The sequence below is a fragment of the Pleurodeles waltl genome, chromosome 9 (assembly GCF_031143425.1).
Source record: "Pleurodeles waltl isolate 20211129_DDA chromosome 9, aPleWal1.hap1.20221129, whole genome shotgun sequence".
Taxonomy (NCBI): Eukaryota; Metazoa; Chordata; class Amphibia; order Caudata; family Salamandridae; genus Pleurodeles; species Pleurodeles waltl.
Window position 1 is genome coordinate 373,740,748 of NC_090448.1, and position 23,225 is coordinate 373,763,972.

Below are 23,225 nucleotides of genomic sequence, written 5' to 3' on the forward strand. Positions count from 1 at the left end.
TGTTTCTTTATGATGGTGGCTGGATGTGTATCAAGGTGGGTTTGTTGTTATGGGGGCTTGCTGGCATATGATGTTGGGTGTGTTAGCATATGATAGTTTGTTAATGTGATGTAGGGGGTGTGGATTTATGATGTTTGTGTGGACCTATGTTTGGTGTTGCTGTATGATGTTGTAGTGGATGTGTTGGCATACAATGGGCATGTTGTGTGTTTTGTGGACCTACAATTTTGTGTTTTTTCCCTTATGGTGTATATTGGCGTATGATGTTACTTGTGTGGACATGTAAAGGCGGGTACAGTGGTCTATGAGGGTGGATCTGTTGGAGTTTGATGGTAGCTCTGTGGAATTATGCTGGTGAGTGTTGGCATATGGCGGCTGATGTGTTGGTTATGATATTGGCTGTGTGGATGTACGATGGTATATGATCTTAGTTGTGTGTGTCTTGTCTTGCTGTTTGATGGCGGTGGCTTTGTTGTATGATGTTGATTGTGTGAATGTATTGTTGTGCTTATTGGCATCATATGGCTGTTCTGTGGATGTTTTTTTATGGAGGGTCTGTGGACCTATGTTGTATGTGTTGACACTATGGCAGCAGTGTTGGTATTATGATGTTAGCTGTGTGAAAGTAATATAGTGAGAGTGCTGACATATGACAGTCTGTATGACAACGGGTCTGTTAGCTTTTTAGAGTGGGTGAGTGGATGTATGATGTTGGTTGTGTGGGCATACGATGGTGGTGTTATTGTGATAATTAAGATGTTGATTTATGTTGTTTGGGAGGACCTGTGCTGTTGGGTGTGTCTACAGTCTTTCTGCAGTTAGTGTGCTGTCTTGCCCCTGCAGTCCCTATCTGAGGCCCCCACACATCCAGTAGCAACTAGATGTGCCTTCTGCCTCTCTTGTATTCCCCTATGTGACACTTTCTTTCTGTAGACCTGTGTGATGTGCCACATTGCAGCTGTGAGTTATGTCCTGCCTTGCTCCTGCTGCTGCCCCGCACCTATGCAACTCCTAAGTGTGTCACTCCTTTAGTCTCTCTATGTTCTACCCTGCCTCTCCTCTACAGGTCCCATGTGTGTCTCCAGCATCCCTACTCGGTGAATATGAGCTCCATTCTTTTCCCATTATGTATTTACTACCTCCCTCTATAAATCTTTTTGATCTCTGTCAACTTTATTTCTCTATCTAAACTGCTCTTGCTCTCTGCCCACCGCTAATACGACCACTGTGTTTCTACCCCAAGAGATCTTTGTTTTTTTGCAGTCCCGGGCAAGACATATTTCAACTGCTTTTTGGGAGCCTGTTAACGTTTAACATAATTTAGTATTGTTTTGCAGCATGTGGGCTTAGAAGCAGAAAATGGGCAATGAAATTCAGATTTGTTCCATACAGGGCCACCCAAAATATGCCTTGACCCAGGACCCCAAAATCCTTAAGATGGCACTTTTGCTAACATGAGAGATTTAAAAAAAAATGGTCTCAGGGGTCATAGGCATGCTAGTGTAACACCTGGCAATCCCTCCATTATTTTCCAAACATACTACCCCAAACATCGAAGTGAAAGATGGGCTATGGGCAGTTAGCCGAACCTTTTAAATGGGGTGGCCAGTAAAAGAAATAAAGGTCTGTGCCTAGAGTTAACATTGTTCCCTCCAGCTCTGTCAAACATTATGGCATCACAGTAAATTAAACATAGAGGCCCCTTAGTGCGCATTGTTGTTGGGCTTACTAGGGAAAAACAAAAAACGCAAACTGAGAAGGAAAAATAATGAAGACCAGGGTAACACACCCTTCAGAGCCTTGCATGCGACTTTGCGTTCTGACATAATGCCTAAGAGAAAAATAATAATAATAAAACTAAGTTTAAGGGGAGTTAAGATTTACTGCTGTGCTGCTAGAGGACACGGCACACACCTGAAAACACAAGGAATTCAAAAGTCAAGGTTCTCCTTCATCTTTTAGGAGCAACTTATTCACTTAGCCCTAATTCTCATTCCTATTAAGTAGTGTTTGCAATGTGAAATTGGATGGTAAACATAAGTTTTTATGTTTTTATAGACTTTTGGTGAGGTGTGACAAGTCGATTTTAGATATTCTGATGGGTACTGCTATGAAATATGTAAGACTTTCAAATAATAATATAGTGATTAGATACAGTGTATTTGTTTAACAACTGTGTAATGTCTGTGTTACTTTTAACATTTCTGTTATTGGTTGATGGTTTTCTTACAGAAGGGTTGAGATACTGTTACAAAAGTGTTGTTTGTATTGAGCATGTTGAAAATATTAAAGTATTATGTGATTTTAGTGATTTATGTGAGCCATGTAAACTTTTCAACGTTTACATGGCTCCACTCGCCAACATCGCAAGATCCCACCACATCAAGATAGTATCCTACGCAGACGCCACCCAGCTGATCATCTCCTTCACGAAAGACCCTACAACAGCAAGAAACAACCTCCACAATGGACTCCACGCCATCGCCAACTGGATGGAATCAAGCCGCCTCAAGTTAAACACAGACAAAACAGAGATCTTCGGCAGCAACCCCTCTGCTTGGAACGATTGCTGGTGGCCTACCTTTCTAGGAGCCGCACCCACACCCACCACCCAAGTATGAAACCTGGGAATCCTCTTGGACTCCGCACTCAGCATGACTCAGCAGGTTAACGCAGTCTCCTCTTCCTGCTACAACACCCTTTGCATGCTCCGCAAGATTTTCAAGTGGATTCCCATTGAAACCAGAAAGAATGTCACCCATGCCTTGGTCAGCAGCCGACTGGACTACGGCAATGCATTCTGTGCAGGAACCACGACCAAACTACACATGAAAATGCAACATATCCAAAACGCCTCCGCCTGACTCATCCTCGACGTCCCACGCCGCGACCACATCTCTGCCCACCTCAGAGAACTACACTGGCTACCCGTATCGAAGAGGATTACCTTCAAACTACTCACCCACGCACACAAAGTCCTCCACAACACAGGCCTGGCCTACCTCAACGACAGACTCACCTTCCACACTCCCGTCTGCCAGCTCCGTTCCGCCTGCCTCGCCCTCGCCCCCCGCATTCGCTGCACTACAGCTGGAGGAAAATTCTTCTCTCACCTCGCCGCTAAGACCTGGAACTCCCTACCGCTCCACCTACGCCAGACCCAGGACCTACTTACTTTCAGAAAACACCTCAAGACATTGCTATTCGACCAGTAGTTCTCCATCCCCCAGCGCCTTAAGACCCTGACGGGTGAGTAGCGCGCTTTATAAATTACAAGATTGATTGAATTACGTGATTGATTGATTGTTTTTAATTTGGTGGAATTTTACTGCTATTTATGTGGAATGTGAATTGCATTTAGATTAGGGGTTCCAAAATATTCAATTGGGTGTTTCTCAAAAAATATGATATTGGGGTTCTTGACTATGTATATGTAATATGCAGTTGATTCTAGATGCCCCTTACCTCTCTCAACGATTGTAGTAAATAAGACATTACACGTTGTGAATTTTTTTTAAATTATTTATTCCGTACTTCATTTCTTGTGAAGTAGTAGTACTAAAGAAAGGCAATTAACGAGAAACAGGCACAAGGGTTACATATATTCAGTGGGATAAACTCATCTAGAATAGGCTTTGTGAGTAATAGCAGATCTGTTTTTCTCTGTAAAGCCACTGTGACATGTAGTCTGTTAAGTAAGAAGCCTTTCTTTCCTACATTTGTTTGAGTGTGCGATTATAGTAAAGTGAAATTTGACGTGCTTTGTAGTAATAAATGGGCAAATATACACATATTAATTTTTACAAATATGTTTTATTGGGCCGTTCTTGTTTTCACTAGCAGGGCATAAATATGTATATGTAGGTGCTTGTTAAAGAAGTTTGATAGTACCTCTAATTTGAGTGCTCAAAAAATATTTTACTCTAGAATAACGAAATTAAGGGTACATTTAGCCGCATTCGACAAACGAGGGTCAAAGTTTCCAAATGTGGTGTAGGAATATCTCAGCAATGATCCTTTAACCTACTGTGCAGATTGCGGAAAAAGGTTTGTTATAGGGTATTTACTAAAGTTAGACTTGCAATTCTAATTTCCATTGTAATCTGTGCCCTTTGTTTGGTTTGCTTCGGTAACGCTAGGGAAATGTAAAACAGTAACAGAATCCATGCATGTCTGGACTTTAAAGTTCACAGAGAGCTTGGTTTCCCAAGGGTCTTAATACCATAGAAGCTTGTTTAGAGGGATTATGAAACCGGTTTGTGATTCATATTTTGCTTGAAAAGTCAAGTCCAGTTGAATGAGGCACTCTTCTGGTTCCAGAACCTGAAATTATCCAATTGGTGGTGAAGGTTCATTATTTTGGTGGGCTTATGATGTTGGTGTACCAAACAATTTGCTCTGGTCATGCATGGGTTAGATTAGCTCACCCAATCTTAGCGATGCTGAAGGTATGCACCACAGGGGTAGCTATTACTAGGCCAGTTAGTAGCGCCTTCAGTTTGTTGATCCTTGTTAAAACATGTTAGGGCCATGAAACACTGTCTTCAAGAGGACGGGGAGCATGCATGGCTGAGACAAGGATGACAGCCATTCCCAATGGGTTCTGGATTAGGCTGTCTGGGCGCTTTGCATGGGCTAAAGGCCACACCCTAGACCCCACCAGCATAAATGTCATCAGGACAAACCCGCTGGCATTTACCCTAAAAAAACCGGGCAGTAATTACCAGTACAAGCAAATTGTGATGCTATAAGCACCATAATCGGCATGCCAGCCCCCCAAACATCGAACAGGTGCAATATATAACACTCAATAAATTCTAGCCCCTACAGAGTAGGATTTTATTGTATGCAATAAATATCGCACCTAACATGAACCACTCGTAAAGAGGACCTAAGACCTGAAAATGTGATCAATTGACCACCTCATTTATTTTTCGGCTACATTTTCTTCTGAATTTGTTTTTGGATTGTATGTCTTCTCCTGCACGCACAACAAGGTGTCCTGTATATATTTGCTCTAAACAAGTTGTATTTTTCTGCCTTGATTCACACCACTCAAACCAATATTTCTTCATCTTATCTTAACCATCCATTTGTTCAGCACTTTTATTACATGGTTTCCAAATCAATGAATGTAAAAGGATCATGTTTCCATGTAACCATCTTTTTGCAGCTTGTACATGCTGCAGATTCATATGCTTTGCATACTCCTGCCATCTAGTGCTGGGTGCGGATGTTTGCAAGTTGGTTTTCTTTTAAGAAGCTCTGTGTAACAAATCTCTTTGTGACTCCATCCTTAACACACAATGCACCAAGACAAAGACTCCACCGCAGACTGTTTTCCCAGCGAGTGAGTATTGCCAGTGGAGTGGGGAGAAGCAAGGCAGAAAACAAGTAATGTACTTTATGTAAGTTTGGAAATGGAAAAAAAACATCTGAATTCATAGCTCGCTTCTGGGGAGGGTGGACATATGTGGATCTACAGCTCCACAAGCAGCTGGATACAGGGTCACATTTTCTGTTTGTAGCATGCATAGCTGTAGATGCACATGCTTTGCATAGACTGTAAAGCATTTTCCTCCTGTAAGCAGCGGCTAGCCAGCAGATAAGATGTTTGCAACAACATCTTTAAAAGTGTTTGGCCAACTAAAGCCTTCTGATTGGCCCTAATATCCACACAGTAGTGATTATTGACCATGTGTGGTGTTGATCCTCTTTTAAGAACACAACATAACGATGCATTAACCGTCCACAGTCTGGCTACCCTCCCCTATCACTTGTGAACTGTATGCTTGTCTTTGACCGTGTACAGCGTTCCAGTGCCTCCTGGCTATGTTTGCGGTTATAGACACTATACGCATACATACTTGTGGCATATGCTCTACCAGAAGTTGAATGTGGTTCTGATTAGCCATGTAGTAGATCTTGTGGGCTGGTGGTAACAGACAGTGAGTGAATAACCATCTGCTATAGATATGCAGTATATTTCTTTCTTTTGAGGACTGTTCTGCCACAAATGAGTCTGTAAAAGGCTCTGAGTGTTTGACTGATAGTTGTGAGTTCAAGGTAGTTGATGTAGTAACTATGCTGTTGTGGTGTCCCGGTACCCTGCACAGTGATGTGGCTGAGTTGTACTCCCACCCCATAAGGGAGTCATCTATGGTAATGGTCACCTGGGTGAGCAAGTCAAGAAAAGGCCTGCCCAGCAACAAATTGTTGATCCACCATAGGGGAGAAGTTTTGCTTTCTGCACTGTACCAACACTAGATCTTCCCAGGGACCATTTGATGGTGACCATTTCCTCCCTAACACTCATGCAAGGTTCTCATGTGCAGCCTTATGTGTGGTGCTAGCACAATACATGAATCCATCATCCCCAAGAGTTTCAATATTGTACTGTGAGAGAACTGCCTGTTTTGAAAAAGAGGCAGCATCTTTTAGAATGCCATCGTCCCTTCTTGGTTGGGGTAGGCTTTGCTTGCTTAAGTATTTAGGCCTGACCCTAGAAATACCAGTACCTTATTGGCTGGAAGAGGGATTTTTGACATTAATGGTGAAACCAAGCCTGTGTAACAAAGACACTGCCATCCGAGGGTGTGCTAGTCATTGCTCCCCGCTGTTGCTCTTTTTCCAGTCGTCAAAGTAAGTCATGAATAATGTTTCTGTGCAGGTGAGCATCTACCAGTGCTAGACATTCGGTAAACACCCTTGGGGTGTGTGACCTCGAAGGGTAGAGGTTTGAATTGGTAGTGTTGAGCACGTGCCACAAAGCACAGGTAGCATCACTTGTGCCAGATGTATGGGGCTGTGGATGTAGGTGTCTTTGAGGGTAAGGCCACTATGGAGTCCCCATGCAGAACAGTGGCGTGACATTTAGCAGGGTGGTCATGTGACAGTACTCCAACAGGATGTCCCGGTTCAGCAGCCTGAGATCCAGCACAAGTTGCAGAATTTCATCCTGTTTGGGGATCAGGGAGTAGACTCCTTAATCACACTGCTGAGGATGCACCAGCTCAATGGCTTTTTTGTCAAGGAGGACTTATAATTCTTCCTGTAGCTGTCGCGGAGGTTTGCTGAGTACATGGCAGCAAGGTCATATGATTGGTGGCGTGGTGTGGAACTGTTGGCAGTACCTGTGCTGCACTACTGAGAATACCCTTTTGTTGGAGGTTATTTCCTTGCATTCCGGACAGAAGAACCTCAACCTTCTCCCAACAGCTGTGTGATCCACAGACGAGTCACTGCTTAGAGGCAGAGGCACCCTTGTTGTGGCAACTTCTACCCTTGCCCACTCCATAGCTGGCAATACCCATACATCTGAGTGGGAGCAAATGACTTAGAGCCACCCCTCAGCTATTGTTCCCGTAATGCAGACCTAGGTATTCAGATCTTTAGTGCACGTATGGCATTGTGGGTGTCCCTTTTCTTTGTATCTTTTCTAGCATTCTGTCCACCTGAGGGCTGAACAAATGATCCCAATCAGACAGGACATTGACGAGGTGTTGCTGTATCTCAGATACAAAACCTGCAACACTGTTAAGAATCATGCTTTGACTTGATGTTAAACTCAGTAGAATCAGCAGATACCAATGCACACCTGATGTTTGTGTTTGATGCCACCTTCCCTCCCAAAGGCAGCTCATGCTTTGACAAGATGTCAATGTTAAATGCAGCAGAGTCCAGTGCACACCTGATGTTTGCATTTCATATACCTTCCCTCCCACTGACAGCTCTTGTCTTCTCTTGCCGTAGGCTTCATGGAGTGTTTAACTCCTCTATCTCCTCCTAGTGATGGTGATCGTACATGCAAAGCAGTTCAGCCAAACTGGCAATCTTCTACTGTGTGGAAAACCTCACAGGCACCAGTTTCTCAGCTGCATTGATCTTCTTCTCCTTGTCTGGAGGAGGACAAAACGCCGTTGCCTCAGCCAAGCTCTCTTTCTTACAATGCAGACAAGCAGTGAGTCAGGCGGACCTGTCCTATGATGTAGCCCAGATTGTCTTATACTTTTTCCTGAGCCTGTAGGGTGACAACCCTAACTGTCACAGGGTGTTTGAAGTTGTCGGCTCATAACTTCAGCATGTTTTCTGAGCATAGGGTGATGTGGAAGAGATTTTTCCTCAATGGAGAACAAATTGTCCTCCTCCTTAACCACATGGATATTGACCTTGGGGTGCTGTCCTATTTTCTGTAGGTCTGTGTGGTGGTAAGTGGTATCGTCTGGTGCAGAAGCCTTAACAGGGTAGAGGTCTAAGTCAGGATCGTCCTGGTGGGTCAACCTGATAATCCTCCCGAGGGCTCTCCCACTCCCCAGGTGTATCAGGGTCTAAATAGGGGCCTTGGGGATCATAGGGACTCGACTGCCTTGGTCCGAGTGTGTGTGATCGGAGCGGGTTGGTGACAGAGGAGGTGGAGGTGATGGAGTGCAAGGCCATGGAGGTGGTGTGCTGGGTCCAGGGGTAGGAGGTTGTGAGGATGGGCTGGTGGGCTTGTCCATCCTGCCTGGAGCTAGGATAGGGCTAATGCTTCTTGGAGATGTGTTCTTCATGCCTGAGCTTCCTCTTCTTTGGGATGGGAGAAGAATAAGGCAGGCCTGGAATGGATCTTCCTCATGGAGGAAAGGATACATATTCTCTGCCTTATATCAGACACCTCGGGAAGCTCTATGGAGGGTGGGACACACTTAGGTTTGACTGCGGAACTGAAGCTGTTTATCTGCGCTGAGGCTGCCTTCTCAGGGCCTCAGGTTCGAGGCAGTGAAGATGGATGGCAATGGTCAGCAGCCTTTTCTGAAGGACTGCTCTGGGCTGAAGGAGCCCCTCAAGGCCCTAGGGTGTCTGCACCTGGAGCTGTACAAAAATTGTCAGTGCCTCTTCAGGTTGGTCTCAGCGTTCAGTGATAGACTCCCTCTTTAGTGGTACTCGACCTGGGACTGCTTTGGAGGTCAAACTCTGAGGAAATAAGTCTCAAGGGCATAAAGTGGAACAGAGGATCTAGAGGTAGCCTTTGTCCAGGGGGCTCTGCTGTAGAAGTAATTCCTTTTCTTTCCTGCTGTCTATGCATTTTGTGGTGCACCCAGAGGTGTTTTAATCAAGGATAGGGGCCATCGGGTAGGTCCTAGGTGATGGACGTTTCACCCAACTTGAGTGACGTCAAGCTAGTGGCTCGCACTGTCCCAAGGAACCTGGGCTCCTAGTCAGGAGGGTTTTTCATCTACTCAGGTTTTTCAATACTGTAGTATGTGATGTAAGTTGCTTTTTTTCCTTTATATTTTATTAAGGACTAATACTGTAGCTTAGGAATTTACTGTTTTTGGTCCTGATGAAGCGCCATGTGATCCGGATAGACTTTTATAGGCGCGAAACATGTTGACCTGACCTGATATTTCAGCTAGAGGGTGAGTGTCCCTGTCTAGCTACTTGCATTTGTTAGAGTGGTGTGACATTGTTTCCTTTCCACTCTATTGTGTTTCCAAACGTGACCAAGACCCCTGAAGTCCTAATTAAAAGATTTGTTTTTGAGGTCCTTGAGTCAGTTTTATCCCTTTTAAATTCCTGCTCTTCTTTGTAGCAGACTTACTCTATCCCCACTGGGCTCCATCACGGCACACACTTTTTAAGATCTCTGGCAAAGAGCCCCCTTGAGGGGCCCGTCAGACATTGCAGCACCAGTCTGACGAGGAGCGAGCCCTATGATGAAGCATGACATCCAGTGGATGTGTGAGGGCTCTTGCTTCTAAATTTAGAAGTGTCCTGAGTACTAGTGCCCTGTTTTTTCTTTTTAGGAACAGTGTACCTTTTGTTGATTGTTGGATATAGTTAGGGAGACTTGTAGGAAGTTGGCTCTGTATATACTATTTCAAAGTAAGAAATAGTGTGCACAAAGTCCAAGGGTTCCCCTTAGAGGTATGATAGTGGCAAAAAGAGATAATTCTAATGCTCTTTTTTGTGGTAGTGTGGACGAGCAGTAGGTTTATCAGAGGGTAGTGTTAAGCATTTGTTGTACACACACAGGCAATAAATGAGGAACACACACTCAAAGACTTAACTCCAGGCCAATAGTTTTTATATAGAAAAATACATATTCTTTATTTTAGAACCACAAGATTAAAAATTTTAAGTAAATACATAAAATGATTCCAGGCCAATAGGTTTTTATATAGAAAAATATATTTTCTTAGTTTATTTTAAGAACCACAGGTTCACGATTTACAAGTAATACTTCAAATGAAAGGTATTTCACTCAGGTATTCTAGGAACCTTGAATAATCACAATAGCATGTACAGATTTGACAAAAATGGCAATAAGCTATTTTAAAAGTGGACACAGTGCAAAAATCAACAGTTCCTGGGGGAGGTAAGTATTTGTTATGTTCACAGGTAAGTAAAAGACTTACAGGGTTCAAAGTTGGGTTCAAGGTAGCCCACCATTGGGGGTTCAAGGCAACCCCAAAGTTATCACACCAGCAGCTCAGGGCCGGTCAGGTGCAGAGGTCAAAGAGGTGCCCAAAACACATAGGCTTCAATGGAAATAGGGGTGTCCCGGTTCCAGTCTGCCAGCAGGTAAGTACCCGTGTCTTCGGAGGGCAGACCAGGGGGGGATTTTGTAGGGCACCGCGGGGGACACAAGCAGGCACAGAAGATACACCCTCAGCGGCACAGGGGCGGCAGGGTGCAGAGTGCAAACAAGCGTCGGGTTTCACCTAGGAATCAATGGGGAGAGCTGGGGGTCTCTTCAACGATGCAGGCAAGCACTGGGGGGGGCTCTGCGGGGTAGCCACCACCTGGGCTAGGCAGAGGGTGGCCTGTGGGCCGCTCCTGCACTGGAGTTCAGTTCCTTCAGGTCCTGGGGGCTGCGGGTGCAGTGCTGGTTCCAGGCGTTGGGTTCCTTGTTACAGGCAGTTGCGGTCAGGGGGAGCCTCTGGATTTCCTCTGCAGGCGTCACTGTGGGGGCTCAGAGGGTCAATTCTGGCTACTCACAGGCTCGCAGTCGCCGGGGAGTCCTCCCTGTAGTTTTAGTTTTCCACAGGTCGAGCTGGGGGCGTCGGGTGTAGAGTGGAAAGTCTCACGCTTCCGGCAGGAAACGTGGGGTCTTTAAAGTTGCTTCTTTGCTGCAGAAAGTTGCAGCTTCTTGGACAGGGCTGCTGTTCTCGGGAGCTTCTTGGTCCTTTAGATGTAGAGTAGTCCTCTGAGGCTTCAGAGGTCGCTGGACACTGTTAGATGCGTCGCTGTTGCAGTTTTTCTTCAAAGTAGGGAGACAGGCTGCTGGGGCCAAAGCAGTTGTCATCTCCGTCTTCACTGCAGGGCTTCAGGTCAGCAGTCCTTCTTCTTCTTTAGGTTGCAGGAATCTATCTTCCTCGGTTCTGGGAGCCCCTAAATACTGAATTAAGGGGTGTGTTTAGGTCTGGGAGGGCAGTAGCCAATGGCTACTGTCCTTGAGGGTGGCTACACCCTCTTTGTGCCTCCTCCCTGTGGGGAGGGGGACACATCCCTAATCCTATTGGGTGAATCCTCCTTCTACAAGATGGAGGATTTCTAAAAGTAAGAGTCACCTCAGCTCAGGACACCTTAGGGGCTGTCCTGACTGGGGAGTGACTCCTCCTTGTTTTCCTCATTATCTCCTCCAGCCTTGCTGCCAAAAGTGGGGGCAGTGGCCGGAGGGGTGGGCATCTCCACTAGCTGGGATGCCCTGTGGCGCTGTAACAAAGGGGGTGAGCCTTAGAGGCTCACCGCCAGGTGTTACAGTTCCGGCAGGGGGAGGTGAGAAGCACCCCCATCCAGTACAGGCTTTGTTCCTGGCCACAGAGTGACAAAGGCACTCTCCCCAGGTGGCCAGCAACATGTCTGGTGTGTGGCAGGCTGGCAAAAACTAGTCAGCCCACACTTGAAGTCGGGTATGTTTTCAGGGGGCATCTCTAAGATGCCCTCTGGGTGTATTTTACAATAAAGTGTACACTGGCATCAGTGTGCATTTATTGTGCTGAGAAGTTTGATACCAAACTTCCCAGTTTTCAGTGTAGCCATTATGGTGCTGTGGAGTTCGTGTTTGACAGACTCCCAGACCATATACTGTTATGGCTACCCTGCACTTACAATGTCTAAGGTTTTACCTAGACACTGTAGGGGCATAGTGCACATGCACATATGCCCTCGCCTGTGGTATAGTGCACCCTACCTATGCCACAGGCAGTGTGAGGTTGGCATGGCACTCTGAGGGGAGTGCCATGTCGACTTAGTAATTTTCTCCCCACCAGCACACACAAGCTGGCAAGCAGTGTGTATGTGCTGAGTGAGGGGCCCCCAGGGTGGCATTAGACATGCTGCAGCCCTTTGAGACCTTCCCTGACATCAGGGCCCTTGGTACCAGGGGTACCAGTTACAAGGGACTTACCAAAGTGCCAGGGTTGTGCTAGTCGTGGAGACAAAGGTACATTTTAGGGAAAGAACACTGGTGCTGGGGCCTGGTTAGCAGGGTCCCAGCACACTTTCAAATCATAACTTGGCATCAGCAAAGGCAAAAAGTCAGGGGGTAACCATGCCAAGGAGACATTTCCTTACAAGACTGTACACTGGACCGGGTTAATCTCCCTGTCCCCCCTTGGTTTGTTTGTGTTTTTTTTATAAGTGCCTGATATTTTTCTTGCACCTGACGTTATAGGACGGTTGGGGCTGTGTTCAGAGCATTAGCCAGCTGCTTGTACTAGACTATTGATATGCTTTGTGAATGACATACAACTGCCAGCTGTATCAGAATCAATAAGCGCTGGGGGGAGTGGGAAAGAGAGAGAGGGGTAGAGGTAGAGAGAGGGGTAGACGGAGAGGGATAGAGGTAGAGAAAGATGTAGAGGTGTACAGATAGAGGTGTAGAGAGAGGGGGTGGAGAGGGGTAGAGATAAAGGTAGAAAGAGAGGTAGTTAGAGAGAGGGTTAGCAGTATAGAGAGAGAGGGAGAGAGAGGTAGAGGGAGGTAAAGAGGTAGAGGGAGGTAGAGAGAGGGGTAGAGGTTTAAGTTACTTACCTTTGGTAATGCATCATCTGGTAGAGTTGCAGATTCCTTACCTTAGAATTTCCCCCAGGCGTCAGACTGGATCCAGAGAATTTGTTTCGAGCAGTACACTTGTGCGCCGTCAAGTTGTGTCGTATTCGCCGCGATGACATTGCAGTTGTGTATAGGTGCCACCCCGTCAATGACGTCTGTTTCTTTTCACAACTTTCCACGCCAAAAGCACAGAGCCATGAAGAACACTGGGACTGGTGCACCAGAACTAGGGCCCTGAAAGGGAGTCCCTGTCCCTTGAAATCAGTTCACAGAGCAGGAGGATGGGTTGGTCGGTAAGGAATCTGCAACTAGAATATGTCTCTACCACATAATTTCTTACCGAAGGTAAGTAACTTGTTCATCTGATAGAGATTTCTAGTTGCAGATTACTTACCTTAGAATAGATACCCAAGCAATACCGTCCCTGGAGGTGGGTCTGCGAACTAAAGATCCTACTAAGAAGTCCTGCAGGACTGAACTGCCAAAGTAGCTGTCCCTGCGGGCCTGACTGTCCAGGCAGTAGTGTTTAGTGAACGTGTGCAGGGATGCCCAAGGTGCTGCCTGGTAGATGTCCAGGACTGGAACTCTGCTTGCTAACACAGTGGTTGCGGCAGCTGCTCTGGAAGAGTGAGCACGCAAACCCTCAGGGGGTTGCTTCTTAGACAAAGCGTAAGTGCAGGAAAGCCATTTTACCTATGTACTGGACATAGGTCACTACCTATGTCCAGCTGCATAACGGTAACTCCGAACCTGGGCAGGTTTGGTATTAAACATGTCGGAATCATACCCCAATACTTTTGCCAGTATTGGTTGTATGATTCCATGCACTCTGGGGGCTCCTTAGAGGGTGGCAGGATTTTCCCGTGCAGCCTGTGCTGCTGCCATCCTACCAACAGGTTTCTGCCTTCCTGCTGCTTGACCTGCTCAGGCCCAGGAAGGCAGAACAAAGGATTTCCTTTGGGAAAGGGAGGCAACACACTCTCACCTTGGAAATGGGTGTTACATGGCCTGGGAGGGGTAGCCTCCCTAAGTCACTGGTATGCTTTGAAGGGCACATTTGGTGCCCCTCTACTGATTCCACTTCCTTGGGTGATGGACCGACTTTCGCATTCCACCTTCTTAGTATATGGGTTGTACCCCTGACCCCCAGGGCCTTCAATACTTACTATTGCTTTCACCGTTTTCTATTTCCTTTTATGCTAGTTCCTGACTTCTGATGTATATATAATAGTGTGTTTACTCAACTGCTAGTATTGTCTATATAGGGGGTTATTCTAACTTTGGAGGAGGTGTTAATCCGTCCCAAAAGTGACGGAAAAGTGACGGATTTACCACCAGCCGTATTACGAGTCCATTATATCCTATGGAACTCGTAATACGGCTGGTGGTATATCAGTCACTTTACCGTCACTTTTGGGACGGATTAACACTCCTCCAAAGTTAGAATAACCCCCATAGTGTTTTAGTACTTGTGTTACTACAATAAAGTACCTTTATTTTTGTAACACTGTATGGTTATTTCATGTTTGTAAGTGCTGTGTGACTATAGTGGTATTGCATAAGCTTTCCATGTCTCCTAGATACGTCTTGGCTGCTCATCCACAGCTACCTCTCGAGAGCCCTGGCTTCCTAAACACTGACTGCACTTCCTAATAGGGGATACCTGGACCTGGTATAAGGTGATAACACCATAGTTGCTCACCACACACCAGGCCAGCTTCCTACAGAGCACACATAAAGTGAGTACCAAATTCAAATCCCACTGGGGCATTATTAATTGGGTAGGTGGAAACATGTGGGTAAGACCCTTGAGGAATCTCCCAACAATGGAAGATTTAAACAAGGAGGGTTGGTCTGGTAGTCTGAGGAGAGCAGAGATAGCAGATAGATAACCTTTAAAGGTGCCCAAAGCAGAACTCTGCTGGGCGAGAGAGTACAAACAAAAGAACTTCAGACAGAGATACAAAATGGGGATCAACCGACTTGTTGGTACACCATGCCACACTTTCGTTCTAACGACAGGGGTACACCGTTTTGGTGGAGGGACGCCTGAATGCAAAGATAATATTACAGACTTTTGCAGAAGGTCGAAAGTTGTCAACTGTGCTGCTCAATGTTCACGCAGAAGGCTGCAACTGGACAGGTTCGGGTGAAGAACCGTCCCCTGCTGCTGCAACAGAAGATCCTCCCGCAGAGGCAGTCCGAGTGGATGCTCAATGACAACACTTTGAAGCTTGGGATACCATACTCTTCGTGCCCTGTCTGGAGCCACAAGGATTAATTGGGCCTGGTCGTTCTTGATCTTCTTGAGAACTCTGAGCAGAAGTGGTAATGGCAGAAAGGTATATATCTGATCGTAGGATTCTGGCATGGCCGGAGGGGTAGTTTCGAAGGGGAGGGAGTAGCTCCTTCGGACGATCTGCAAATCCCACCTGTCTGTTGTGATGGATACCCAGTGGGGCAGGTGATGGCGAATCCGGCCTCCAACTGGTCCGTGATGGACTAGGAAGGTTTGGAGGCTGCAGTGTGTGTGGGGGGGGGGGAGGTGGAGCGGGTAGATGGACTGGGCTGATTGCTGGCTCCCTTATCCACAGGCACATTGGATCCCGCATACGCGGCCACGCAGTGGCTGGGCAGCATACGCAGCGCAGTGGCTGGAGTGAAATGGACGTAGTTGGGCACCCCTTCGGTAGCTACAAAAGGGGCAAAAAGTGGATTGAAGGGGGGGAGGAGCAGCTGCGAGGCCAAGGGACCAAGCTGTAGCTCGGGACTCCTTAAAGCAATCAAGTGCCGAGTCCGCTTTGTCTCTGAAGAGACAAGTGCCATTGAAGGGCATGTCCATAACTGATTGCAACACATCCCCCGAAAAGCCAGATGTACTCAACCATGCGAGGCACCTTAAGGCTACCGTCGATGCAACCGATCTGCTTAGTGAATCAGTTGTGTTCAGCTCACAATTAATCATGAACTTGGCTGCATCTCTTCCATCAGCAAGAGCTTGGGAGAGAACGGCCCGGACCTCCTCCGGGACCTATGGCAGCACCTGTGCAACTTTATCCCATAAAGTATGGGAATAGCGTCCCAAAAGGCATGCGGTGTTCACAGACCGCAATGCGAGACTGGAGAAGGATAATAACTTCTTCCCAATTTGGCCCTGTCGTTTTGATTCCCTATCGGGGTGCTGGTGGGAATGCACCAGAAGAGGAAGAAGCCTGGATGACCAAACTCTTGGGATGTTGGGTCAGGAATGTAGGGTCGTTAGGCGCAGCCTATGGCGGCGGGTGATTGTCCCGTTGACAGGAGCCCCTGTGCTGAGTTTAGACCACTTCCCCAGCAGGACATCAGTGAGGAATTCATTAAAGGGCAAAAGGGGTTCAGACATGAAAGCCCCTGGCTGAAGCACCACAGTCAGGAGGTTAGTCCTGACAGCCAAAGCAGGCAGCTCGAGGCCCAAACCTCTCTTCTCACCACCTTTGAATAGGAGGCTCCCTCCTCCATGGCCACATTAGGGAGAGAAAGCATGCCAGCGTCAGGGGAGGTGTCGAGACCACTGGCTTCCCCCAATTCCAGAGCCCAGTCCATTTCAGGATCTTCTTATTGGAATTCTAAAGGGTCCAGCGACTCCTCCTCACTCTCACCATACCTGTAACCACAGGCATATGGGTCAGGATCCAACCCGGGGAACATAGTCCCCGTTGAAGATGGAACCAGCCTCGATCGACATTGTTCTGGCTACGGATCAGAGTCAGGAATGAGTATGGGATCCAACTGGCGTCTGAATCATTGACGTCTTTACCGCCACGGGGGAAGGATGCGATGGCACGACCGGCACTGGTACCGATCCGGTAACAGATCTGGGGTACCCTCCAGAGCCAATTCCGAAGCCATTGGTGAGGAACCTGAGGATCCCCCTCCGACCCTTCTGGGCCCGAAGGTGTCACAGGAGGGTCGGTATGCCCAAAAATAAGGCACATGACCTCGTAAAACTCTCATTTGGGCAGGGCTGTCTCTGGCTCGTGAAAACTCAGGGAGGTGCGGAGCTGACCCAGAATTAGGCTCAGAGGACTAGAGCGTCGACGCTCCTTCTGCGTCTCATTGTCCATGCGACAGGGTGAAGTCAAGGAACGTTTGTTCTTCTTCGACTTCTTTTTCTTGAGACCCGAATGTCTCGTTGATTTGGAGTGGAACGAGGATAAGTGGTTATGGCTTCACGAGTGGTCTCAAGATCTGCCTCTTGAACGAGACCGACCTGGAGCAGAGCGCTGGGCCGCCATGAGCCTTAGGTGCACCGCTCCCTCAAAGCCTTCCGATTCATGGCTCGGCACTCGGAGAACGACTTTGGGTTGTGGTCGCATTCCAGGCAGCACAAGCACACAAGAGACAGATCCGTCACCAACATCATGTGGTGACAGGAGTCACACGGCTTGAATCCGGACTTGCAGGAAGAATCCTGATGCACCAAGTACTCAAAATCTTCAAGAAAAGGATTGAAAAGTCAGTTAAAAAAACCTATTGAAGGTAGCTCTTCTACAGATCTGCATGTAGACTGGCGCAGAAAGAAAAGAACTGATAGCGTGCCGGTTTTCACCTAAACATGACCGCAACATCATCACATCGACCATGACACCAATGACGGACATGGATTCGACCGACACCACCTGACGTCGTGCAAGGGTACTGCTCAAAGTAAAATCTCAGATCCGGTCTGACGCTTGTGAGAAATTCTAAGGGAAGGAATCTGCAACTAGAAGTCTCTAGGAGATAGAGATAGAGAGAGGGAGAGAGGTAGAGAGAGGGGGTTAGAGGTAGAGAGAGAGAGGTAAAGGTGTAGAGGTGTGGCAAAAGAGAGAGGGGTAGAGGTATAGGTGTAGAGAGATGTAGAGGGAGATAGCTAGAGATAGAGAGAGGTGAAGAAAGTATAGGTAGAGGTGTAGAGAGGTAGATAGAGGTAGAGGGAGGAAAATGTAGAGGGACATAGAGGTAGAGAGAGGGGGTAGAGATAGAGAGAGGTAGAGAGAGGTGTAAAGAAGTAGAAGTGTAGAGGGGTAGCGATGTAGAGGTAGGTAGAGGGAGGCAGAGGTAGAAGGACATAGATGTAGAGAGAGAGAGAGAGTGGTAGAGGTACAGAAAGAGGGGTAGAGGGAGAGAGGTAGCGAGAGAGAGAGAGAGATATCCAAGAACAAAGCCCCATCACAAGCAAAAGCTGAAACCCTCTGTGTTTTCACTTGTGTGGTGTGAACACATTGCTATGGACAATTAAAACAAAACACTAAGGCTGCAATGCTCAGGCGGGAGGAAGCATGAATGTAGTGTGATGGCCAACAAAAATGTTCTCTTAGTGAAATTGCCTCGGAAGGAACCAAGCACACAAAGGAAGGACATTTAGAAAAATGCACCAATAAAAAAGAAGCATTTAAGACTAGCTTAACAAAGAATGAATGACAATAGTGGGCGTGCTTTAAGCCCATAGACTGAATACAGCATGTCTTCCACACAGCACATGCACGCTGACTAGGCTCGACCTAACAACTTAGAAAGGGCATTCTCAGTTCCTCCTGCCAAACGACAGGCATACACACGAACCACTAAGTTGATGGTACAAGTCTTCCAGGGATGCGTCTAACTGTATGTCTTATATTGACAGGTCTGTACTTTGAATACAACCGTTGGTTCCTCATAAGATTGAGCACAACCAAATTGAATGTTGTTCTAACACATTTTCTCTCTTATCAACAGGAATATGCAGATTCCCTACACATACCTTTCCTGGAGACCAGCGCCAAGAATGCTAACAACGTAGAGCAGGCCTTCGTCACAATGGCAGCAGAAATTAAGAACCGCGTGGGCTCTGGCTCCACGCAGAACGATTCTCAGAAATCCAACATCCGGATTCAGAGTGCCCCACTCAAGCAAGGTGGGGCCGGTGCTGGAGGAGGAGGTGGCTGCTGCTAAATGAATGGGCGACAGCATAGATTTGCTCTTCATCCAGTGATGTCTGGTGTAAAAAGATGGCTGGAGCGAGAAGACTTCAAAGGGAGCCAGTTTTTATTTATTTTAAATTATTCCTTTCCTTCATTCTATTTATTGGATTTTTTTTCCTGTCGTGTCATGGCGCCTGACACGTCTGCAGCTCACCGGTTTGTGTTAAAACGTTTGGTTTCCTGCTTGAGGCCTTTATTCAGAGAAGTGTCTTCCTATAGTACAACTAACAAAACACAGAAGGAAGCCAGGGTATGTGCAGATTGTGGTCCAACTAGGTATGGAAGCCCACCGCAGGCTCTTCTGTTACACCCACCCTCTGTAGTGTAAGAACGTCTCATTTTTTTTGGAACTGACCCATGGTGCCTTTGCATCTTTTCTGGAAAGCAGCATGGACCGGGATTGTCAAATAGATGTTTCCGGGACTAACTCCGGGCCGTTTCCCCTATTTTATCCTGGAATGATGGTTAGCAGTTTCAGGAAGCTCTTTCAGTTTGAGTACAGAGTGAAGGCAGCAGTTACTCATATTGTCTGGCAAGTAATTCTAAGTTTGTTAAAAAACAAACAACAAAAAAGCAGAGGTTGGGGCTTATTTGATATTTGAACTCTGCAGCACTCAAGCCGACATTTGGTTCCAAGCCTACACCTTTGCGAGTATGCTCGTCCCCCATGCATGATTCCAAATGTGTATGTATCATATTCATGAACTGCCCTTCCCGATGACGTGTGCCATCCCAGCACAGGGGGATGAAGCATTCCATTGAGAATACAAACCTGATGTTTATCATATTACACAAAGATAAAAGACTGTGTGCTGTTGATTAATGTGGGAAGGATGAAGCTCTTCCACTCCATACCCAAAAATGACCTGCGAACGACATGGAGCAAAATGAGCCATATTTAGTATCCAACGAGGTACACCAATTCTTTCCAACTATTGCAGAGTGCATGCATACTGTTACCTGCCAAGAGAACGTCCGAGAGGCGTGTAATGCTGGGGTTATTAACTGTGCTGGATACCGTCCATCTGACAAGATATTGTGCTGAAAACACTGGTTCAAAGCGTCTTCTTGGATCCTTTTCTTTTTCTGTTGACTTGTTTTATAGGGTGCAGAAATGTGTTGGCTTACCATAACGATTGTGACGTTTGAATGAAATACAAATAAACTTACATTTGACTTAACTTAATCACTGCTTTCATCCCTGTGGTTACTTTGCGTCTCTTGTATCCCTGTCTAGTAGCTTCCTCGATGTTGACTGGCATACTAACACGAATTAAGACAAAATCATGTCTCTTCCGTTTGGATCAGGGATGTGCAGGGCCGCTGGATGCAACCTGAGCTACCATGTGGCCCATCACACACTTAACATAAAGTGATGCCCCTGGTCGATTGCTCCTTTGAACTTCCCTTCTTTTGTATTTTACCCTTAAATTGCAGTTCCTTCCTAATGTCTGGCTAAAAGTTAAGAGCAGATGCTTGACTTTTTTTTTATCTGAAGACGTCACTGTTAACAAAATATTTCGTATCGTAATATTTTCCTCTTGATTCTCAGAGTTAAAATCCGTTTTTCACAACCAAAATTCATGTTCAAAAGTGAGAAAACTGAATTACATCCTTTGAAACTATTTGAGTTTTAGAGGTAGGATAGACAACACTGGAGGATATATTACTACAGGACATTTTTCTATTGGCTTGAAATTACTCAATAGCTAAGGCATGTGTAACCGTAATATCCTATGGGTGTTGGTAAAGACTTCACATTTTATCTTTTGTCAAAACATTGCTCATAAGAGAGATTCTATCAAAATACAAGAGTCTGAGCTCATTGTTTAGAGGAGAGGATTGGTTTGCTGTTGAGGATGGTGTGAAGTTGCGGCCAATACTGTGCAGTGTGGATCTGCACTATGCAGGCAGCGTCATGGCCTAGCCTCATTATAATATGCTAATACCGTAAAGTATGGTTTTGGGACCCTTGTGCCAGTGGGGTGTCTCTGGCCCCACCTGGTTGTGCCCCCTTTTATTTATTGTAGCTCCCACGACCGCGAGATCACAGCAACACACCCACAACAGCAGGTGAATACAAATGAACTCCCCTCATGATAGTCGCACAGGTCCTGAGCACACACCATTCATGTCACACTGGCATACACTACAGTCTTCCCCCTTTTAGTGAAATATGACAGCTCAAAAAGTAAACAAAACCAACCTACACCATCTTTACTTAAGAACAATCAGTCTCACCTCACCAGGCACAAAAACTAGGGCACATCCTAGCACAATGTCGTATTCTGGCTGGATACAGAGTGGCTACTTATACAACGTAGCCGTGTGGATGGCGGTGGGAATTATTTGGAGACAATATCTAGAATGTTCCTCTTGTACCCCCTCTCCCCCCCACCTAGTCTAATGTGGTTCGGCCCTCACTTCTATGTTTTGGATTAGGGTATTATCAGCTGCAGGATGAAAACTTCAAGACCTTTCCGGTGCCTTAATAGTGCTGCTTTCTGAGGTCCCACTACATGCTGGGAAGCTGATCACTTCTCATTGTCTCTTGAGTCTGCATCACTTGGTCTCTCTACAGGGGGCATAGGCATGGGATAGATTATTTTTTTTAAATGTGAAATATTTCAGTTGATCACTTCTCCCCTTCAGGCTGTAACCTTTGGCCTTGCCTACGAAGAATTACCCATGGGTGCTGCTCCAACGTAAGTCTAACTTGCTCCTTGGGAAGCAATCCCTGAGGAGCACTTGCTCCGCTATTTGTAGACATGACACCTTTGTCTATTGGCTCAGGTGGTGGTTGCATGTCTTTTCTGGAGCACTAGACTATCGTCTGTTGGGGGTGGTGTCCATTCCGGATGATGAGGGACACAGCCCTTTATCGCTTGTCCCATGATAAGGTTTCCTGGTGCTTTACCGGTGTTCGTGTGGGAAGTTTGTCGGTACTCTTGTAAGAACAAGTATATGGCCCACTCAAGTGATTGCTGGTTAGCGTATGCTATCCTAATGATTCTATTCAGTGTTCCTATGAATTTTTCCACTTCCCCATTGGCTTGAGGCCAACAGGGAGTAGCTTTCTTGTGCTTGAGATTTGGAGACTGCATATATGACGCGTTATATTGCGGAGGCCCATTGTCAGTCCTGATCTCTTACAAGAGACTATGAGTGGCCATCTTTTTATCTAGCTGGGGAATACCTGGTAGGCCCCCTGAACACTGAGGATCTCCACTTTTGGGTATTTGGAATAGTCACCAATGAGGACAATGGTATATTTCCCATTGGGAAGACTTCCAAAGTCAAGACTGTTAAATACTCATGGCTGCTGAGGCCTTTGTTCAGTAATGACCAGAGCTGGCAGGTCTGGTGCTCCTGCTACCTGGGACCATGGACAGGAACATATGTTCATCTCAACTAACTTGTCCATAGGAAGGAACCCTACCTTGCTATGGAGTCGGTTTTGACTATTCCTTTATGGCCGTCCTGGGCTAGTGGTACCACCTGATTGGTTAGGCATGTGGGAATGACAAGGAGGTGCCCTCGTAGGAGGCAACCAGTTGGATCCACTGCCAGCTCATGGCATAAGAAGTCAAGTATGTGTTGGGCTTCCAGAGTGCGTTGAGCCTAGTGTGTTTTGAACTGGTACCAGCGACCTTTTCTGACAGCTTCTTGAGCTCGCTGCAAACACTCAGCATCCTTCAAATTAGCATGGCATAAGGTGTCCATCAACAGCGGTATAGGGGGTGACTGGTCTGCTACGTACCACACGTACTCTTCTGTTTCTTCTTCCTCCTCTGGAGTAGCTGCATGGGGATGCCAGGATAGATAGTGGGGTTGTTAAATCCAGGGGGTATTCCACCTGGCAGGTATATTCTTAGACAAATGGATGTTACGACTATGCATTGGGGTGGCTTTGATGCCATTTCTCTGAATAGGGGGATTCAGAGGTTTGTGATCCATAGCGACCACAAAATGATGGCCATACACATATAAGTGCTGGCAGCCCTAGTGTATCACAATTGCTTCTTTTCCTATTTGCAAGTATTGTCGTTCAGTCAGGTTCAACTACCGGCTCGCATAGTCCACAGGAGCCTAACTCCCTACATTCTTGCTGTTGGATCAACATAGATCTGAGCCCTTTTGGGCTGGCATCCACAGCTACGGTTGTCTCCCTCTGGGGGGTCAACTTAGGTAGCTTGTAATGTCCTC

General features: G+C 46.5%; 1 protein-coding gene across 2 annotated transcripts in view; it reads left to right on the forward strand.

Moving 5' to 3' along the window:
- LOC138259323 (ras-related protein ORAB-1-like) overlaps nt 1–20,205 on the forward strand; it is an 83,054-nt gene extending 62,849 nt beyond the window's left edge. For both annotated transcript variants that reach the window (XM_069206959.1, XM_069206958.1), the window contains exon 7: nt 18,775–20,205. In XM_069206959.1, coding sequence (XP_069063060.1) covers nt 18,775–18,990 — 216 coding nt within the window. In that variant the 3' untranslated portion in view covers nt 18,991–20,205. The remainder of the gene's footprint in view (nt 1–18,774) is intronic.
- Nucleotides 20,206–23,225: the final 3,020 nt, after the last annotated feature.